Genomic DNA, 15,853 nt, shown 5'->3' with positions numbered 1-15,853 from the left:
TATGATTTTTAATGGTAGCAATTGCTTTGATACTTGTTTACACAAATCAAAACTTTCTGATTAAGTCTATAGTTCCAATGGATCTACTCACTTAATCTACCAGTTCTGTGATGGAAGGTAACATCTAGTATATCTCTTATTTGCCCATTGAACTTGAACTTGTTTCTCTAGCAATAGTCATTTTGTCTACAGACTCACCATGGACATTGGTACATGCTGGTGAACTAGACTCATTTCAATTTACAAGAGTAGGAAATTAAACCAGTAGTTTCATAGTGATACAGTCAATTAAGTGATTTATTCACTCACTCTATGGCCTTTCATCCAGGGTGGCCAGTGAAAATAGCTCACTGCCAAACTATATTGTCATATTATGCCACCTTGAAGCATTTCATTGAAACTTCTGAGTATATCCCTGATTCATGGGCTTTTTGTAACTTCCCTCTAAATTATATCCTAGGTGCTACAGGACAAGAGAGACTTGAGCATTTTTCTGATCACAGCATTCTAAGTCTGTTAACAAAAACCAGTAATGAGGAACTACTCATCCTCAAGAAAGAATCAAGTTAAAATGTAATAGCAAAGTTTTACCCTTGTTGATGATGTATATGACAGCCTCTGCTCCCAAGGTGTCATACAGGGGCACAGCCACCATGGAGTACGTGTAACAGGCGAACTCAGAGATGACCCACTGTATGGAGAGATGTTCAAATAAGGACTAGCACATGCTTTGAAGACAAAGTGTGTTAATTCAGTCATTTAGTCAACAAATGCTTATTTGGTGGCTCTGTGTTAAAAGAAAGAATCTTTAGTAGTGGCATGTGAAATCTAGTTCCTTGACCAGGGATGGAACCCAGACTCCCAGCATTTGAAGCACAGAGTTTTAACCACAGGACCATCAGGGAAGTCCCCTCTAATCTCTTTTTGCGTGTGTGATGCTTTAGGGACTGCCATTGCTGATGCTATAAAATATAATTAAATAAAGGAGATAAGGTGGGTACCGAGACAACTATAAAATAAAGGTGGAGTGTAATAAGTTCTATCCATAAAAGTTACAGAAAGCATTAGGGAGTCTTAAGGAAACAGAGTCACTCTCAGGGGTGGAGTAAGGCTATCTGGAACTACTTTGGGAAAAGTGACGGAAATTGGGCAGGGCTCTGAAGGACAGGTAGGATTTGGGTATGGAAATAGAGAAGGATGAAGGAAGTGAATGAACAAAGCAGAATTGCATGACATGACTACATATACATCAGAGAGCATAAAGAGTGACAGGAAGTGAATTGGGCTGATGGGTCAGAACCTGATAATGGTGGGTCTTAAGTGTCAATATGAACTGAATTATGTTCCCCCTTAAATTCATGTCAAAGGCCTAACACCAAGGCAATTGTTTTTGTTGATAGCACCTTTTAAAAAGAATTAAGGTGAAATGAGATCATAAAGCTCAGCTGGTAAAGAATCTGCTTGCAATACGGGAGACCCTGGTTCGATTCCTGGGTTGGTTAAGATTCCCTGGAGAAGGGATAGGCTACCCACTCCAGTATTTTTAGGCTTCCCTGGTGGCTCAGATGGTAAAGAATCTGCTTGCAATGTGGGAGACCTGGGTTTGATCCCTGACTTGGGAAGATCCCCTGGAGGAAGACATGGCAACCCACTCCAGTATTCTTGCCTGGAGAATTCCATGAACAGAGGAGCCTGGCGGGCTACAGTCCATGGGGTCCCAAAGAGTCAGACGTGATTGAGAGACTAAGCACAGCACAGCACAGAGCACACGAGGATGGGACCCTGATCCAATATAACTACTGTCCTTACAAGAAGAGGAAGACACACCGGGGATGGCAGAGAAAAAGTCAGGTGAGGGCACAGCAAGAAGGCAGCTGTCTACAGCCAAGAAGGGAGGCCTCAGGAGAAACCACACCTGCTGACACCTTGATCTTGAACTGGAGATCTTGAATAGACTCCAGGACTGCGAGAAAATTAATTTCTGCTATTTAAGCCACCAGTCTGCGGTATTATTTTCATGGCAGCCAGCCCTGATAGACTAAGATACCAGGTTTGATGTTAAGTTCCTGAACTAGAGTCAAGGATATGTCTGAGGCTGGGTTAAGGGAAGATGAATATATAGATGCACCCAGAAGTGCAGCCAGGCCGGCCCCCACCTTGGATTTTCAAACAACTGGCTTGGGTAAGCATATGTCATGCAACTATTCCAAAACACACCAGGGTTTTTCTCTGAGGATATTGGGTCTAATGACTTCACCTGAACTTGGAGATAAGCTTAATTCCAATCATTTTAATGTCTACAATCTGCTTTCAACTCACTGTGGAAAGCTGGCTGCAGCTGGTCTCAGGAGAAGTGGATGCCTTGGTCACTAGCTCAGGGACAATGTGCAAGTTCGAGTTCTAGTACCAAGTCATCCCTTTCCACGTCATCCTCAAGCTCCTATTTGCCAGTCCCCTCACAGCTTCCTTATTTTCCTCATATGACAAACTGGCTTAAAATGACACAGAACTGGGAACACACGAGCAAAGCCCAGTCACCTGCAAATAGTGCCAGACATTCAGCCAAGATTAAGGAGGCCCAGCACTACAACCCTTTCAACTGGGACAATATTGAAAGAGTCTGGGTCTTTAAACTGCTTTCATAAGTCTTCATCAAGAGTCAGAGTGCTGGATTTGGGGTAGGGTTTAAAGTCCCTGATGGCTCAGAGGTTAAAGCGTCTGCCTGCAATGCGGGAGACCTGGGTTTGATCCCTGGGTTGGGAAGATCCCTTGGAGAAGGAAATGGCAACCCACTCCAGTATTCTTGCCTGGAGAATCCCATAGACAGAGGAGCTTGGTGGGCTACAGTCCACGGATCGCAAAGAGTCGGACACGACTGAGCGACTTCACTTCCACTTAAAGTCTTTAGACTTGGCCCCAACTCATTTCTTTCAGTTAGTTTCAACACAGTTACCTCTGGCCTGTTCTGAGCAAAGATGCCAACCAAGCTGTCTTGTGATGGTGTATGTCCTTTATGCAAGAGACAGGAGCCCAGGTACTCTGCTCGATCAGACACCTACAAAAGAGAGAGGTAGAGAGAGAGAGAGAGAAAAAAAAGCAATCAAGACTCCAGAGAGAACAAATTAGCTCAGGATACCACATAAGCAAAAGAACGTACCCAAAATCATGGGCCTGACTTACCTGTTTGTAGGACAGCCATCTGTAGGGCTGGTTTGGTTTTCTATATCCCAAGCAAGGCCCATTGTCTAAAAACAATATTAAGAGAAAATCAGCTCCAGCTGCAAATTCTCTGGACCAGAGAAAGTAAAAACAGGTTAGGAAGAGACAAGACACAAAGGATAAATCCAGTAAGGACGCAGGCTTCTCTTACGTGCCAAGGAAATGCAAAAGTGATAAGTACTCAGTTCTCAAAGACAGAGAGAGCCCTGAAAACTGCATCTGCAACGTTTAGGAAATGCTGAAAAGCAGGGGTGCTTCCATCTTGGAATATGTGGCCTCCATGGTAACAGGCATTTGGGGAAAGCCATGAATATGGACTAGCCCACATGACGTGAACAAGCAAAAACCTACAAGCGAACACAAACAGCCATATTGGGTAATCTTGGACTGAGTTTCCCTACAATAAAAAGGGGCTTGGCAACCCACTCCAGTATTCTTGCCTGGAGAATTCCTTGGACAGAGAAGACTGGTGGGCTGCAGTCCACAGAGTCACAAAGAGTCAGACATGATTGAAGTGACTTAGCATATGTGCACAGTAAAAAAATATGCTCATAAAAATTTAGACAAAAATACAAGTCATCAATAATCTCATCACATAAACACCATTATCAAGACTGATATTAAGTATTTTCTTTGATACTTCCTTTGATTGTTTCAAGGTTATTTTCATTCCACATATATTTTTGGCATCCTGATTTCTTTCCTCATTTTATACAAATATTCCCATTATTATTTCTTCTCTACAGAGATTTTAATGGCCTTATTATGGCCAAGTAGTGAAGGATTCTAGTGTATAGCTGAATTGATCTCATTTTGGGCATGGAGATTGTTTCCAAAATTGACACCTCAAATAATGCTACAATACATATTTTCAAATTGATCATTTCAAAGTTAGAACATTTCCTTAGAATAGAGTATTTTAAATGAAATAACTGGGTTGGGAAGGGTGGCAGGAGCTGGGGGTGAGGACAGTTGGTTAGAAAGCTCAGGGTTTTTTTTTTTTTAACTTTTTATTTTGTAGTGGGGTACAGCCGCTTAACAATGTTGTGACTCTTTAGGAGAACAGTGAAGGGACTCAGCCACATGTATATATACACCTATCCAATCCTCCCCCAAACTCGCCTCTCATCCAAACTGCCACATGACATTGAGCAGAGTTCCATGTTATACAGCTCAGGTTTTGATACCCAGCACCACATTGCTTAGGGAATCAGCTGGGACAATTTGCCTTTTCTCCCACCAGCAAATATCAAGTCATAGACACTAAATAGTCACTTTTTTTTTTAATAGTCACTTTTTAATATGCCTTCTGGTTTAACAGATTTTAAAAGTTATTACTTTAGTCTAAGCTTCTTTCACAGCTATTAAAATGGGACCTTTTCCCTTATTTGTTAAGCTTCATTGACTTTCATGAATCAGTTGGTAACATACTTTACATGTGAGTGTCTTCTGAGACACAGACTCATAAGGAACTACAAGAGCACGCACGAGTATACAGAGGAGCAGTTGGGTACACACACATGGACATTAGCCTTGAATATTTTTACAACTGTGTCTCACATTTGACAATAGAAGAATGAAACTTCTGAAAATCGAAACTATTCTGCCTTATTTAAAGTTAGAGTAAGTCTGGGAACATCCACTTACTAGAGGAAATAGTCATTTCAGCCACAGAAGTCACAGAAGTTACGGTACTTATGAGGCTACGGAAATGCCCTAACTGGCTGAGAAACCCCCATATCTAAGCCAGAATGAAACTGAGTTATAAATAGGAGCGCAGAAAGGAAGGAAGTTTTACATAGAGGATCTAGCCACATTGCTGAGGGGATTTCAGTTCTAGCCAAAAGGAAGCATTCAAAGAGAAGGTTATTAGGAATTCAGAGGCAAATAAGTGAACTTCCAGACTAAGTGACAGAGGAGAAAGGAAAGAGAGCAGGAAAGAGACAGCCACATTGACTAAAGAGATTTTTTTTTTTTTTTTATGAACATGGAGACTATTCACAGGAAACATTAGTGCTTTTTCTTTCTGCTGAAACAGCTGCATGGAATGCTCAAGAAGTCAAGTCTCAGACTGAGATGTTCCTTGAAGCCCGGCAAGTCCTGCTTTAGGGGCTCACAGCCACTGCTCCAGCCTTCAGTGTGTGCCACTCTACCAATGGACTGGTTTGTACTAACATTAACCCCCAGCAGTACGTACCTCTCATGGTCCCTAGCTTACTCTGTGCTGCCACATTAACTCATTGGGTCCTCCCAATAACTATCACTATCCCCACGGAACCAAGAATCATGAACTTGAACGGCTTCAAGCTCACTCATTAAGTGGCAGAGCTGATAAGGGTGAGAAAAACTCTGTTGCATCTCCTTATCACTTCCCTATGGATAAAAATACTAGCAGAGGCCCACGGTCAAGGAATAAGTCAAATAATTGGCCCAAGGGGGTACCAACTAGGGTTTCATTAAACTCTGTGCCCTAATCAGCTTCACTTTGATTAGCCAAAGTCCTGACTAGGCAATAGCCTAGCCTTTGATTAATTTAATTAACTTAGATCTTCTGTTCTAAGACATGGCCATCTATAAAGAATCCACCCATTAACAACTTCTCAGCAAAATTGGGGCCCTAAGCTAGGTAGAGTTGAAACTTCAGCACACAAAGCCCTTGGAGAGCTGTTTAAAATTCATATTTGGAGGAGAAGGGGACAACAGAGGATGAGATGGTTGGATGGCAGCACCGACTCAATGTACATGAATTTGAGCCAACACATGGAAATAGAGAAGGACAGAGAAGCAGTTTGTGGCATTGGAAAAAATTGAGCAGGACTTAGTGACTGAACAGCAACTATCTGGAATTCCAGTTCAGTAAAATACAGTGGAGCAGAGGATCTATATTTTAAACACTACCTGCAGGTAATTCTCCCCAGAGAAGGGCATGACAACCCACTCCAGTATTCTTGCCTGAAGAATCCCTGAAGAGAGGAGCCTGGAGGGCTACAGTCCATAGGGTCACGCAGAATCAGACACGCCTAAAGGAACTTATCACACATGTGTGCAGGTGATTCTCAACATGGACCATCTACTGGGTACGGATTAAAGATAGAGGTTGTGTGTGTTTGTGTTAAGTCGCTTCAGTTGTTTCCAATTCTTTACAACCCTGTGGACCATAGCCTGTCCATAGAAATTTTCCAGGCGAGAATATTGGAGTGGGTTGCCATGCCTTCCTCCAGGGGATCTTCCTAACCCAGGGATCAAACCCATGTCTCTTAAGTCTCTTGCACTGACAGGTGTGTTCTTGGCCACTAGAGCCACCTGGGAACCCTATAAAGATAGAGGTTAGGGCCAATGCATTCCATCCCAGTTGTAAGCAGATTTGTCATTTTTTTCTATGGAAATAGGCTGGATTTTTCATGCCTACTTACATGAGAAGCCAATTTATCTGTTTAGCTTTAATTTAACATTGAAAAAAATTCTTAATGAAGGTATCCTATGTGCCACATGCTGTGTGCTTAATGACTTGTATCTATTTCCAATAACAATCTATGCTCAGTGAAGAAAACTTCAAAAAGTGGAAAGTCTCAAAGGAAAGTCTATTGTATTAGCTATATACTATCTTAAGTTGTCAAATAAGTAAACAAACTAGCGGTTGGTTTGTTTTTGTTTGTTATATGGATAGAAATCTAAACCAGTACTGATGTGGAGCCAGAAATACCAAGTACAGTCCACTCTGGAACCTTCAGATAGAAGCTTTGTTTACAATAAACTTTCATTGTCTTGACTGCTGGTGGCTCAGACAGTAAAGCGTCTGTCTACAATGCGGGAGACCCAGGTTCGAGCCCTGGGTTGGGAAGATCCCTGGAGAAGGAAATGGCAATCCACTCAGGGATTGCCTGGAAAAGCCCATGGTCAGAGGAGCCCGGTAGGCTACAGTCTATGGGATTGCAAAGAGTCGGACATGACTGAGCGACTTCCCTTCATTGTCTTGAGGAGCAACAACTTCTACAAAACACTCAAGAGTTGATGTAAAATAAAATAATCTAGACGGAGACTTAGATTTCAGTATCAGCATCAACATTTTCTAGCTCTGTCACTTTCAAAATATTCCTGAACCTCTGAGTCTCTATTTCCTCACTTTAAAAAAATGAGGTTGGACTGCCCTGTTGGTCCAGTAGTTAAAAATCCACCTGTCAATGCAGGGAACACGGGTTTGATCCCCGGTCCAGGAAGATACCACATGCCTCATGACAACTAAGCCAGGGCACCACGACTACTGAGCCTGCATACGCTCTTAAGTCCCTGCTGCACAACGAGAGGAGCCACTGCAATGAGAAGCCTGCACACCGCAACAAGAGAAAGCCCTCTCGCCGCAACTAGAGAAAGCCCGTGAGCATCAGTGAAGACTGAGCACATTGATGACTGATGACATTGATGACTGATTGATTGATGACTGATACAGTCATCAATAAATAAAAAATTTAAATGGGGGTGTATAACAACTAATCGGAGAAGGCAATGGCACCCCACTCCAGGACTCTTGTCTGGAGAATCCCAGGGATGGGGGAGCCCGGTGGGCTGCCATCTATGGGGTCGCACAGAGTTGGACACGACTGAAGTGACATAGCAGCAGCAGCGTAACAACTAATCCCTGAGGTGTAAGAAAATAAGTAGATGCTATCCACGCAGTACTGTAGTTAGTACTCAACAGGAATTGGCTGTTAAATATTGTCGTCAGTTCAGTTTAGTCGCTCAGTCGTGTCCGACTCTTTGCGACCCCATGAATTGCAGCACACCAGGCCTCCCTGTCCATCACCGACTCACGGAGTTAAAAGGCAGAAGGGAAGTAGAGGACAAAAAGTCACATAGGTAAACCTCTACCTGGACAGAATATCACCCTAAAGAAAAAAAGTTATAGGGAGAGTGGGACTTCCCTGGTGGTCCAGTGGCTAAGATACCGACCTTCCAAAGCAGGGGGTCTGGGTTTGATCCCTGGTCGGGGAACTAGATCCCATATGCCATAACTAAGACCTGATGCAGCCAAATAGATACATTAAACATTTTTAAAAAAATATAGGGAGAGTTATAAGCCTGTTGATTTTGAAATGAAGTTAGTATACCCAGCATTGTGTTCAATGATATCAGATACAAGTACTGAACCTTGATGTACTTGTTTCATTCACTGAAAATGAACCTACCAAAGGTCATGGGATAATGCTTCTAGGAAAGTCCAAAAGACAATTACCTTCTGTGATACTAAGAGCAGCAACAAGGGCCAGCAGTACAATACTAGGGGCAAGGTCAAGGTAAAAAGTCAGGAGGCCTGAATGTTAATTCTAGCTCAGATTCTATAATGCAGGGAGCTACATTTATGAAACACATCCTCCTAAACAAATGTACTAGTAAATCAACCAGAATATTTTCCTACTGTTAATTCTTCAACAACAACTTGGCCAGGAAGTTCTCCTTGTATTAAACGAGAACCAGATTCAGAGAGGCAAAGTGGTTTGTGCAGTCACACAGCTAGCAATAGAAAAATTGGATTTCAAGCCCAAGTCTGTCCTGCTACACAGCTTCCAGCACCCACCCAGATCCTCTGCTAATGTCCCTGCCATGCTGTATTTTTAATTCTTCTCAGACCACCATATTTAAACAAAGTTTTAGAAGTGAGACAGGGAAGGAGAGGTAGGGAACAAGAGCCCACCTTGGTCTTACCGGCCAGGGGAAACAGCCAGGCTTACCAGACACAGCAAGTCCTCTTTGGAAGATTTCATATAGCGTCTTGGCATCTGAGAAGTAGTAGTGTAGTAGGTCATTGTCCTTCTGGAAAATACTTCTCCGTGCTCCTCCCTAAGACACAAGACTGAATTTAGGTCAAGCCTGAGTCTTTCCCCACCCTTTCCAAACCTGTATGGATTGAACTGAAAAGAACATAAATACCGACTATTGAGGTCACACTGATGTCTCTTAGTATTCAATCAATCAATTTTTTTTTAAAGTCTCAAAATTGTGGTATCTTCATATCAGAGAAACCCAGAGATTGCGGCAGTTATATTTTTGGTAATTTCCCTCCACCTCCCTAGATATATGCATATGCACTCACTCACACACGTATACACACACACACATACACACACACACACACACAGGAGAGACAATATTATAGTTGTGTGCTGTGCTGGGCTTAATTGCTAAGTTGTGCCCGATTCTTTGTGACCCCATGGACTATAGCCCACCAGGCTCCTCTGTCCATACTCTTCCCTAAGACACAGAATTCGGAAATCTCCAGGCAAGAATACTGAAGTGGGTTGCCATGCTCTCCCCTAGGGGATCTTCCCAACCCAGGGATTGAACTCAGGTCTCCTAAATTGCAGGCAGATTCTTTACTATTTGAGCCACCAGGGATGCCCTTTTATAAAAAATCATATTAAGTTTAAACACCTATCAAATGCATACTATGTTCAAGGCACTGTGCAAATATTGTAGATGCAAAGTGGGTTAAGACAAAAGTACCGCCCGTGAAAGTGAAGTGAAAGTGAAAGTGAAAGCGCTCAGTCTTGTCTGACTCTGCAACCCCATGGACTATACTGTTCATGGAATTCTCCAGCCCAGAACACTGAAGTGGATACACTTTCCCTTCCCCAGGGGATCTGCCCATGACTGCCACAGAAATGAGAGTTTTGGGAGTTGGGGTAGGGCGAGAAGGGGACAACATGCAAATATAATACCGTGATGTTCACACTGTAATAACAACATATGTTTTGGGAGATGAGTGAAGTAACCAATCCTGAATCAAACAGAAAGCCTACAGAGAAGAAATAATATTTCAATAGAGACTCTGAAGACAGTAAGCATTTACCAAAAATATGTGGTTTCATAGAATGGAGGGAAAGGAGAACAGTTCAGAGTGAAGGAATAGCCTGAATAAAGATGCAGAGGAAGTAACAAGGATTCACTGTATAGCACAGGGTATTACACCCAGTATCTTGTAATAACCTATAATGGAATATCATCTGCAAAAAAAAAAAAAAATCACTATGTGGTTCACCTGAAACAAATAATTGTAAATCAACTATGCTTCAACTTAAAAAAAAGAAAGCAAGAAAACACATTGCAGATTCTGATGGGCAGCTCAAGAACAGGGTATTTGAGAATGAGGGCATAGCTAGGGATATGTCTAGAAATGCCATCTGGAACTTTAGGATCCAGTCCTGATCTAGATATCCTGGAGCTGACATAGGAGCTAGAGGTATGATTCAATCCTCATGAAAGTTAGAGAAGCCTTGCCATCCATTAAATAGGCATTCAAAACTGCAAGTTACTACCAAGATAGCGGCTATGAAAGTCCAAGAGAGCCCATGAGACTCTAACAAAAGATCTGACTTAATCTGGAGCATCAGGGAAGATTTCCATCAGATGTCACATTAAGTCAAGACATCAAAAACAAAGTTCTGTTTCTAGGAAAGAAAGATGGGGTCTTGCTCTCTACTTACATAGACAGCATTGAGGAAGAATGAAAGATGATTCAACTTTTGGCATCTGGGTAAGAAGAGATGCATTTAACTGAGACAGACCAGGAGGGGAAGCGGGAAAGGGTGCAGGTGTGTATGCAAGAGTGGTGTGTGTGTGTGTGTGTGTGTGTGTGTGTGTGTGTGTGTTTGTGTATGCACATCAATATGTAAGGGAGAAAACATGCAATAAAAAGATGAGTGGAGCCTGAGGTACTCAAGTGTCACTGAGATGAACTGGAACTCAAAAGAGAGGTCAGATTTGGGTGTCAGAGCCTTTCAGGTACATATTCATATCATATTAGAGGGAGGTTTTCTCAAAAGCTGTGAGGATTGAAAGCAGGGATTGGCAGACTATAATTGGGGCCAAACATGGCTAGCCAATTCTTAAATAAAGTTTTATTGGAACACAGCCCTGCCCTCATTTACATATCTCTTGGTGCTTTCTCACTGTAACAGCAGAGTTGAATAGTTGCAACACAACCCATGTGGTCTGCAAAGCTTAAACTCTTCACTATCTGGCCTTCATGGAACAAGTTTGCCAATCCTTGCTTCAAAGGAATCAAAAGTTGGTGAGATTGAAACTCTAGGATAAAGAGAGGAAAGAATCTAAGTGACAAAGAAAGACTATCTTGGAATTAGGAAGAAATCCCACTGAAGGATATGATGAAATGCAAAGGAAGAAGTTTTAAGAAGGAAGTGTCAAGTCAATTGAGAGGAAGAATCGTTGAATTTATTTTTTAAATTTATTCTTTATTGAAGTATACTTGATTTACAATGTAGTGTTAATTTCTGATGCACAGCAAAATGATTTAGTTATACACATATATACATTCTTTTTTATATTCTTTTCCACTATGGTTTATGCCAGAATACTGAATATAGTTCCCTGTACTGTACAGTAGTACCTTGTTGTGAATCACTGAATTTAGAAGTTAGATTATGAGTGATGTAGAGAAGTCTGAGGGGATGATAGTGATAAAGGTCAGACCTCAATGGGTTGAAGTTCACGAGGGGAAATCAACAGTCTGCTCTTAAAGACTCAGGGGAAAGGGATGATTGAAAAGACATGGCAGCCTGAAGTATCGGGATTATAGGGACAGTAAGATGCTGATGAAAATCTTCCAAATAAAAGGGAGGGTGGTGGAGAATGGAGGCAACTTGGAGTCAGATTCCCAACTAGGAGCACAGAGTTTGTAACAAAATCAGAAAGGGTTAGCTTTAATGCTTTCTTCTCTGAGAAGTGTTGAAGATGAAAAATCATGAGAGATAATTCGCAGCGCTATCCCTTAGAGTTCAGAGATATAGGAAATGGTATGATTTGCTAAAATGTCAAGGAATTGAGGGGAGAAGCCCAGTTCAATGTCTGTCAGTTTTAAGAGAGACTATTAACTCAAAGCTGGAATTGAATTCAATAACTTTTTTTTTTTTAACCATTCTTAGACATGGTGTTTCTCAATGAAAATGTTCTTTTGTCTGCAGAGTCCTAACTCTATCATCTAGACTGTGGGTCAGCAACGTGTTCCTGCAACAGGCTAGATAGTAAATACTTTAAGCTTTGTGGAACACATACTGTCTAGCCCTTTCTTTTATTCTTTTTACACATCCTTTGAAAAATATAAAGAATCTTCTTAGCTTGCTCACGTGGATAAAGGTGGATTTTTGCTGCATGCTATAGTTTGCCAATCCCACATCTAGATTTTTGGCATCATAAAACCAGTAAAATCTGTGATTTCATTACAAACAAAAATGTACCATTACTAGAACTTTCAACTTGTAGATTTTCTATTTATTTTTGCTAATCAAAAAGGCTTACTTTCCCACACTACTCCCAGTCTCCTTTACCACCTCTCCTAAGGTCTTGAGTTACAGTTTGTGTTCCATGAAGGCTGACAAACTGCAAAGGTAATTGGCATGTTACCTCAATTCCCACCGACTGCTTGTTCAGATCAACATGAGGCAAGGTGGGCTGAGGTCTGTTAACCAACCACAGGAAGATGGCAGCTCCGAAGGTCAGGATGCAGATCAGTGCCGGGGTTGGAAGTGGGGAAAACAAGAAGTTAAAGATAAAAAGCATCTTTATGAATAGCAGCAGGAAATTCAAGCCTGTAAAAAAAAAAAGGAAAGAAAAAGAGGAAATTGCTGTACTTTTTTTTTTTTGCTCAAACAGCTCTCTATTCTTACAGAAGTTACACACACGTACACAGCTTCTAACCCTCCAAATAGCCATGGTTAACCACTCTAGCAGCTGAATTCCTCCCACTGCTTACCTTAGCAATGTCGGAAATACTAGAATACGTTCTCCACCCTGGCTACTTGACTGTCCTCCCACAAGTGGGAAAGGATCAAAGGAAAGAGGTTAATCATTTCCCAGACAATTTTGAGAAATGACTACTGCTTTATTTTTTGGTTCACAAACCCTAGAAGAAGCCCTCTGGATCCAACATAAGCTGGTAGTCAAAGGAGGGGGATCCAGAGAGCTTTCCCACCCAGGCAGACGGAGGGTCATGAAGGACTCTTACGACTGCTTCTCCCTAGTATCAGCCAAATAGAAGACGGAACCTCTGGAGAGGTAATATCACCCATCTTAGAAATTATGTGCTCTCCTGGGAAGAACATTTCCTGCTGGCCCAGATATGCCTTGCTCATTGCTTTATTTTCTGAGCCATCAGGAGAGTCTCAGAGATCAAAAGCATGAAAACTTGCTGGGTCCAAAGTCCTCTTTCTCCAGGGAACCTGGAGGAATCATTTTTATCAGAGACAACTTTAGCCAGGTCTGCAGAAAGGTGGCTGGAGAATGGGCCTGACGCACGGTAGCCGGGAGGCATTGAAGATTTAAGCCAGGAAGAGATCTCTAGGAATCAAAAGAAACAAAATCTTCCCTTCACAACTCAACTTTACTTGTAGCTTCCAGCCAACTTTAGCTTCAAACTACTCTATAACGAGGCAGTAACATTTGGGTAGATCCTAGGACCTTATTCTCACTGACATTACTCTTCCAGGTCTTGCCTCAAAACTTTCAGACTTGATTAGGGCAATAACAGCAGCAAACATATGAGCACCAACTGTATGCCAGGCACCAAGCTGGGTTGTTTGCATGGATTATCTAATTTATTTCAACCAATATCACAAAGTTACATTTTACAGATAAGAAAATAGAAACTCCCAAAAGTAAAGTGACTTCTTGTCCAAGGTCATTCACCATTTCCCACTGCTGCCTCCCCATTAAAATCGACAAAACCACAACTCATTTCCTCCTTACAGAGTCTAGCCATAGAGTTCAAGGAGGCTGAATTCATCCAGCAGCTTATGAGTCACCTCAAAGGATGTTCAGATGTTGTATGCGTTTCTCCAGTAGTCATGGGGGGATGGGAGAGTTGGACCATAAAGAAGGTTGAACACTGAAGAACTGATGTTCTTGAACTGTGGTACTGGAGAAGACTCTCGAGAGTCCCTTGAACAGCAAGATCAAACCAGTCAATCCTAAAGGAAATCAATCCTGAATATTCACTGGAAGGGCTGATGCTGAAGCTGAAACTCCAGTACTTTGTCCGCCTCATGCGAAGAGTTGACTCATTGGAAAAGACTCTGATGCTGGGACGGATTGGGGGCAGGAGGAGAAGGGGACGACAGAGGATGAGATGGCTGGATGGCATCGCCAACTTGATGGACATGAGTTTGAGCAAACTCTGGGATATAGGGAAGAACAGGGAAGCCTAGGGTGCTGCAGTGCATGGGGTCGCAAAGAGCTGGACACAACTGAGCGACTGAACAACAACAAAAATTTACTATAATGCTCTACAGAACAGTATCTCAAGAGACAAGAGCAAACATTCTGACTCAAAATCAAGAGAGTGAATAAAGTCCAACAAAGAACTTTATCAGATCAAACTCGCAGTCACCATTCGAGCTTTGAGGCAGCTGCCACTAGCAGGCATCTGGAAACTTCTCCGTTAAGAAAAACAGTTCAGCCCACTCTCACAGAGGCTTTTATAAAGCCTAGAAATTTTGTGCGGGAGCAGGAACAGTCACAAGAAACCGTGAGTCACTTTTCATCATTTTTTTCTGCCTCTAATTGGTTATTATCTGAATTTGGAGTAGTCCCTTGACATTGTTTGGAGGAAAATGGAACTTCCAGAGCCTGAGATGACTGTCCCAACTCTGGTTTCTTCCATGTTGTGTTAAGGTGGAAAAAAAAAAAAAGAAGCTTAAAAATAAAAGCCAGATCCCCAGGTGGTAGGTTACCTAACAACAGGCGCTGTTGTCACAGTCTGCCAGGATTCTGAGAGCTGGAGTTTTGGGAATCTGGCTTTACCCAGGCTTGTATGATGAAGCGGCAGTCCAGGAGGCAAAACTCATTCAAGAGCCAGCCATGCGGGACACTGTCTCTCCAAAGGCCGGCCATCCCAGCCAGGCTGATAAGGGGGGCCGCCCCAGGAAAAGGTGCGAAATGCATAGGAAGGCAGCAGTGAGGAGCAACCTGCTTTGTGCTCACCCACCTCTGCCCACTGGCAACCTCTCCGGCCTCAGCCTGGATTCTGCCACCAGTCTGGTGGTGTCTTAGGATCTGGGATTCTGCCTTCTGCTCTCATCCCACCCTCAAATAAGAGATTTTTACCTGCACCCCCTTTTTGGCCTCAAGAACAAGTTGTTGCCCTTCAGACATTTGCTCTCATCTTACGCAAGGCAGATTTATGTCTTAATGGGAGATTTAATGGGAGACTTTGTAAACAAAAATTTCAAAAGAGGATTAAAGGTTAAATGTGCCAGGGTAGGATGGGGAGGAGAAGGCAATGGCACCCCGCTCCAGTACTCTTGCCTGGAGAGTCCCATGGACGGAGGAGCCTGGTGGGCTGCAGTCCATGGGGTCGCTAAGAGTCAGACACGACTGAGCGACTTCACTTTCACTTTTCACTTTCATGCATTGGAGAAGGAAATGGCAACCCACTCCAGTGTTCTTGCCTGGAGGATCCCAGGGACAGGGGAGCCTTGTGGGCTGCTGTCTCTGGGGTCGCACAGAGTCGGACACGACTGACGCGACTTAGCAGCAGCAGCAGGATGGGGAAGAGGGGGGTGAACTTCCTGGCAGGTAACATGAAGGGAGGAGAGAAAGAGCCCTTGGCCTGTCTAACAGTGGCACT

At 42.7% G+C, this 15,853-nt stretch overlaps 1 protein-coding gene across 12 annotated transcripts in view; it reads right to left on the bottom strand.

The window, feature by feature from the left end:
* ACSL5 (acyl-CoA synthetase long chain family member 5) overlaps nucleotides 1-15,853 on the bottom strand; it is a 59,429-nt gene that overhangs the window by 16,837 nt on the left and 26,739 nt on the right. For 10 of the 12 annotated variants that reach the window (XM_060404471.1, XM_042238947.2, XM_060404472.1 and 7 more), the window contains exons 2-6: nucleotides 12,634-12,818; nucleotides 8,946-9,054; nucleotides 3,181-3,245; nucleotides 2,954-3,055; nucleotides 592-691 (exon numbers count right to left, since the gene is read on the bottom strand). In XM_060404471.1, coding sequence (XP_060260454.1) covers nucleotides 592-691; nucleotides 2,954-3,055; nucleotides 3,181-3,245; nucleotides 8,946-9,054; nucleotides 12,634-12,789 — 532 coding nt within the window. In that variant the 5' untranslated portion in view covers nucleotides 12,790-12,818. The remainder of the gene's footprint in view (nucleotides 1-591; nucleotides 692-2,953; nucleotides 3,056-3,180; nucleotides 3,246-8,945; nucleotides 9,055-12,633; nucleotides 12,819-15,853) is intronic. The other 2 variants (XM_060404477.1, XM_012102934.4) reach the window with 1 other exon arrangement.

The sequence above is a fragment of the Ovis aries genome, chromosome 22 (assembly GCF_016772045.2).
Source record: "Ovis aries strain OAR_USU_Benz2616 breed Rambouillet chromosome 22, ARS-UI_Ramb_v3.0, whole genome shotgun sequence".
Lineage (NCBI taxonomy): Eukaryota > Metazoa > Chordata > Mammalia > Artiodactyla > Bovidae > Ovis > Ovis aries.
This window is presented reverse-complemented; position numbering and strand designations above follow the sequence as displayed.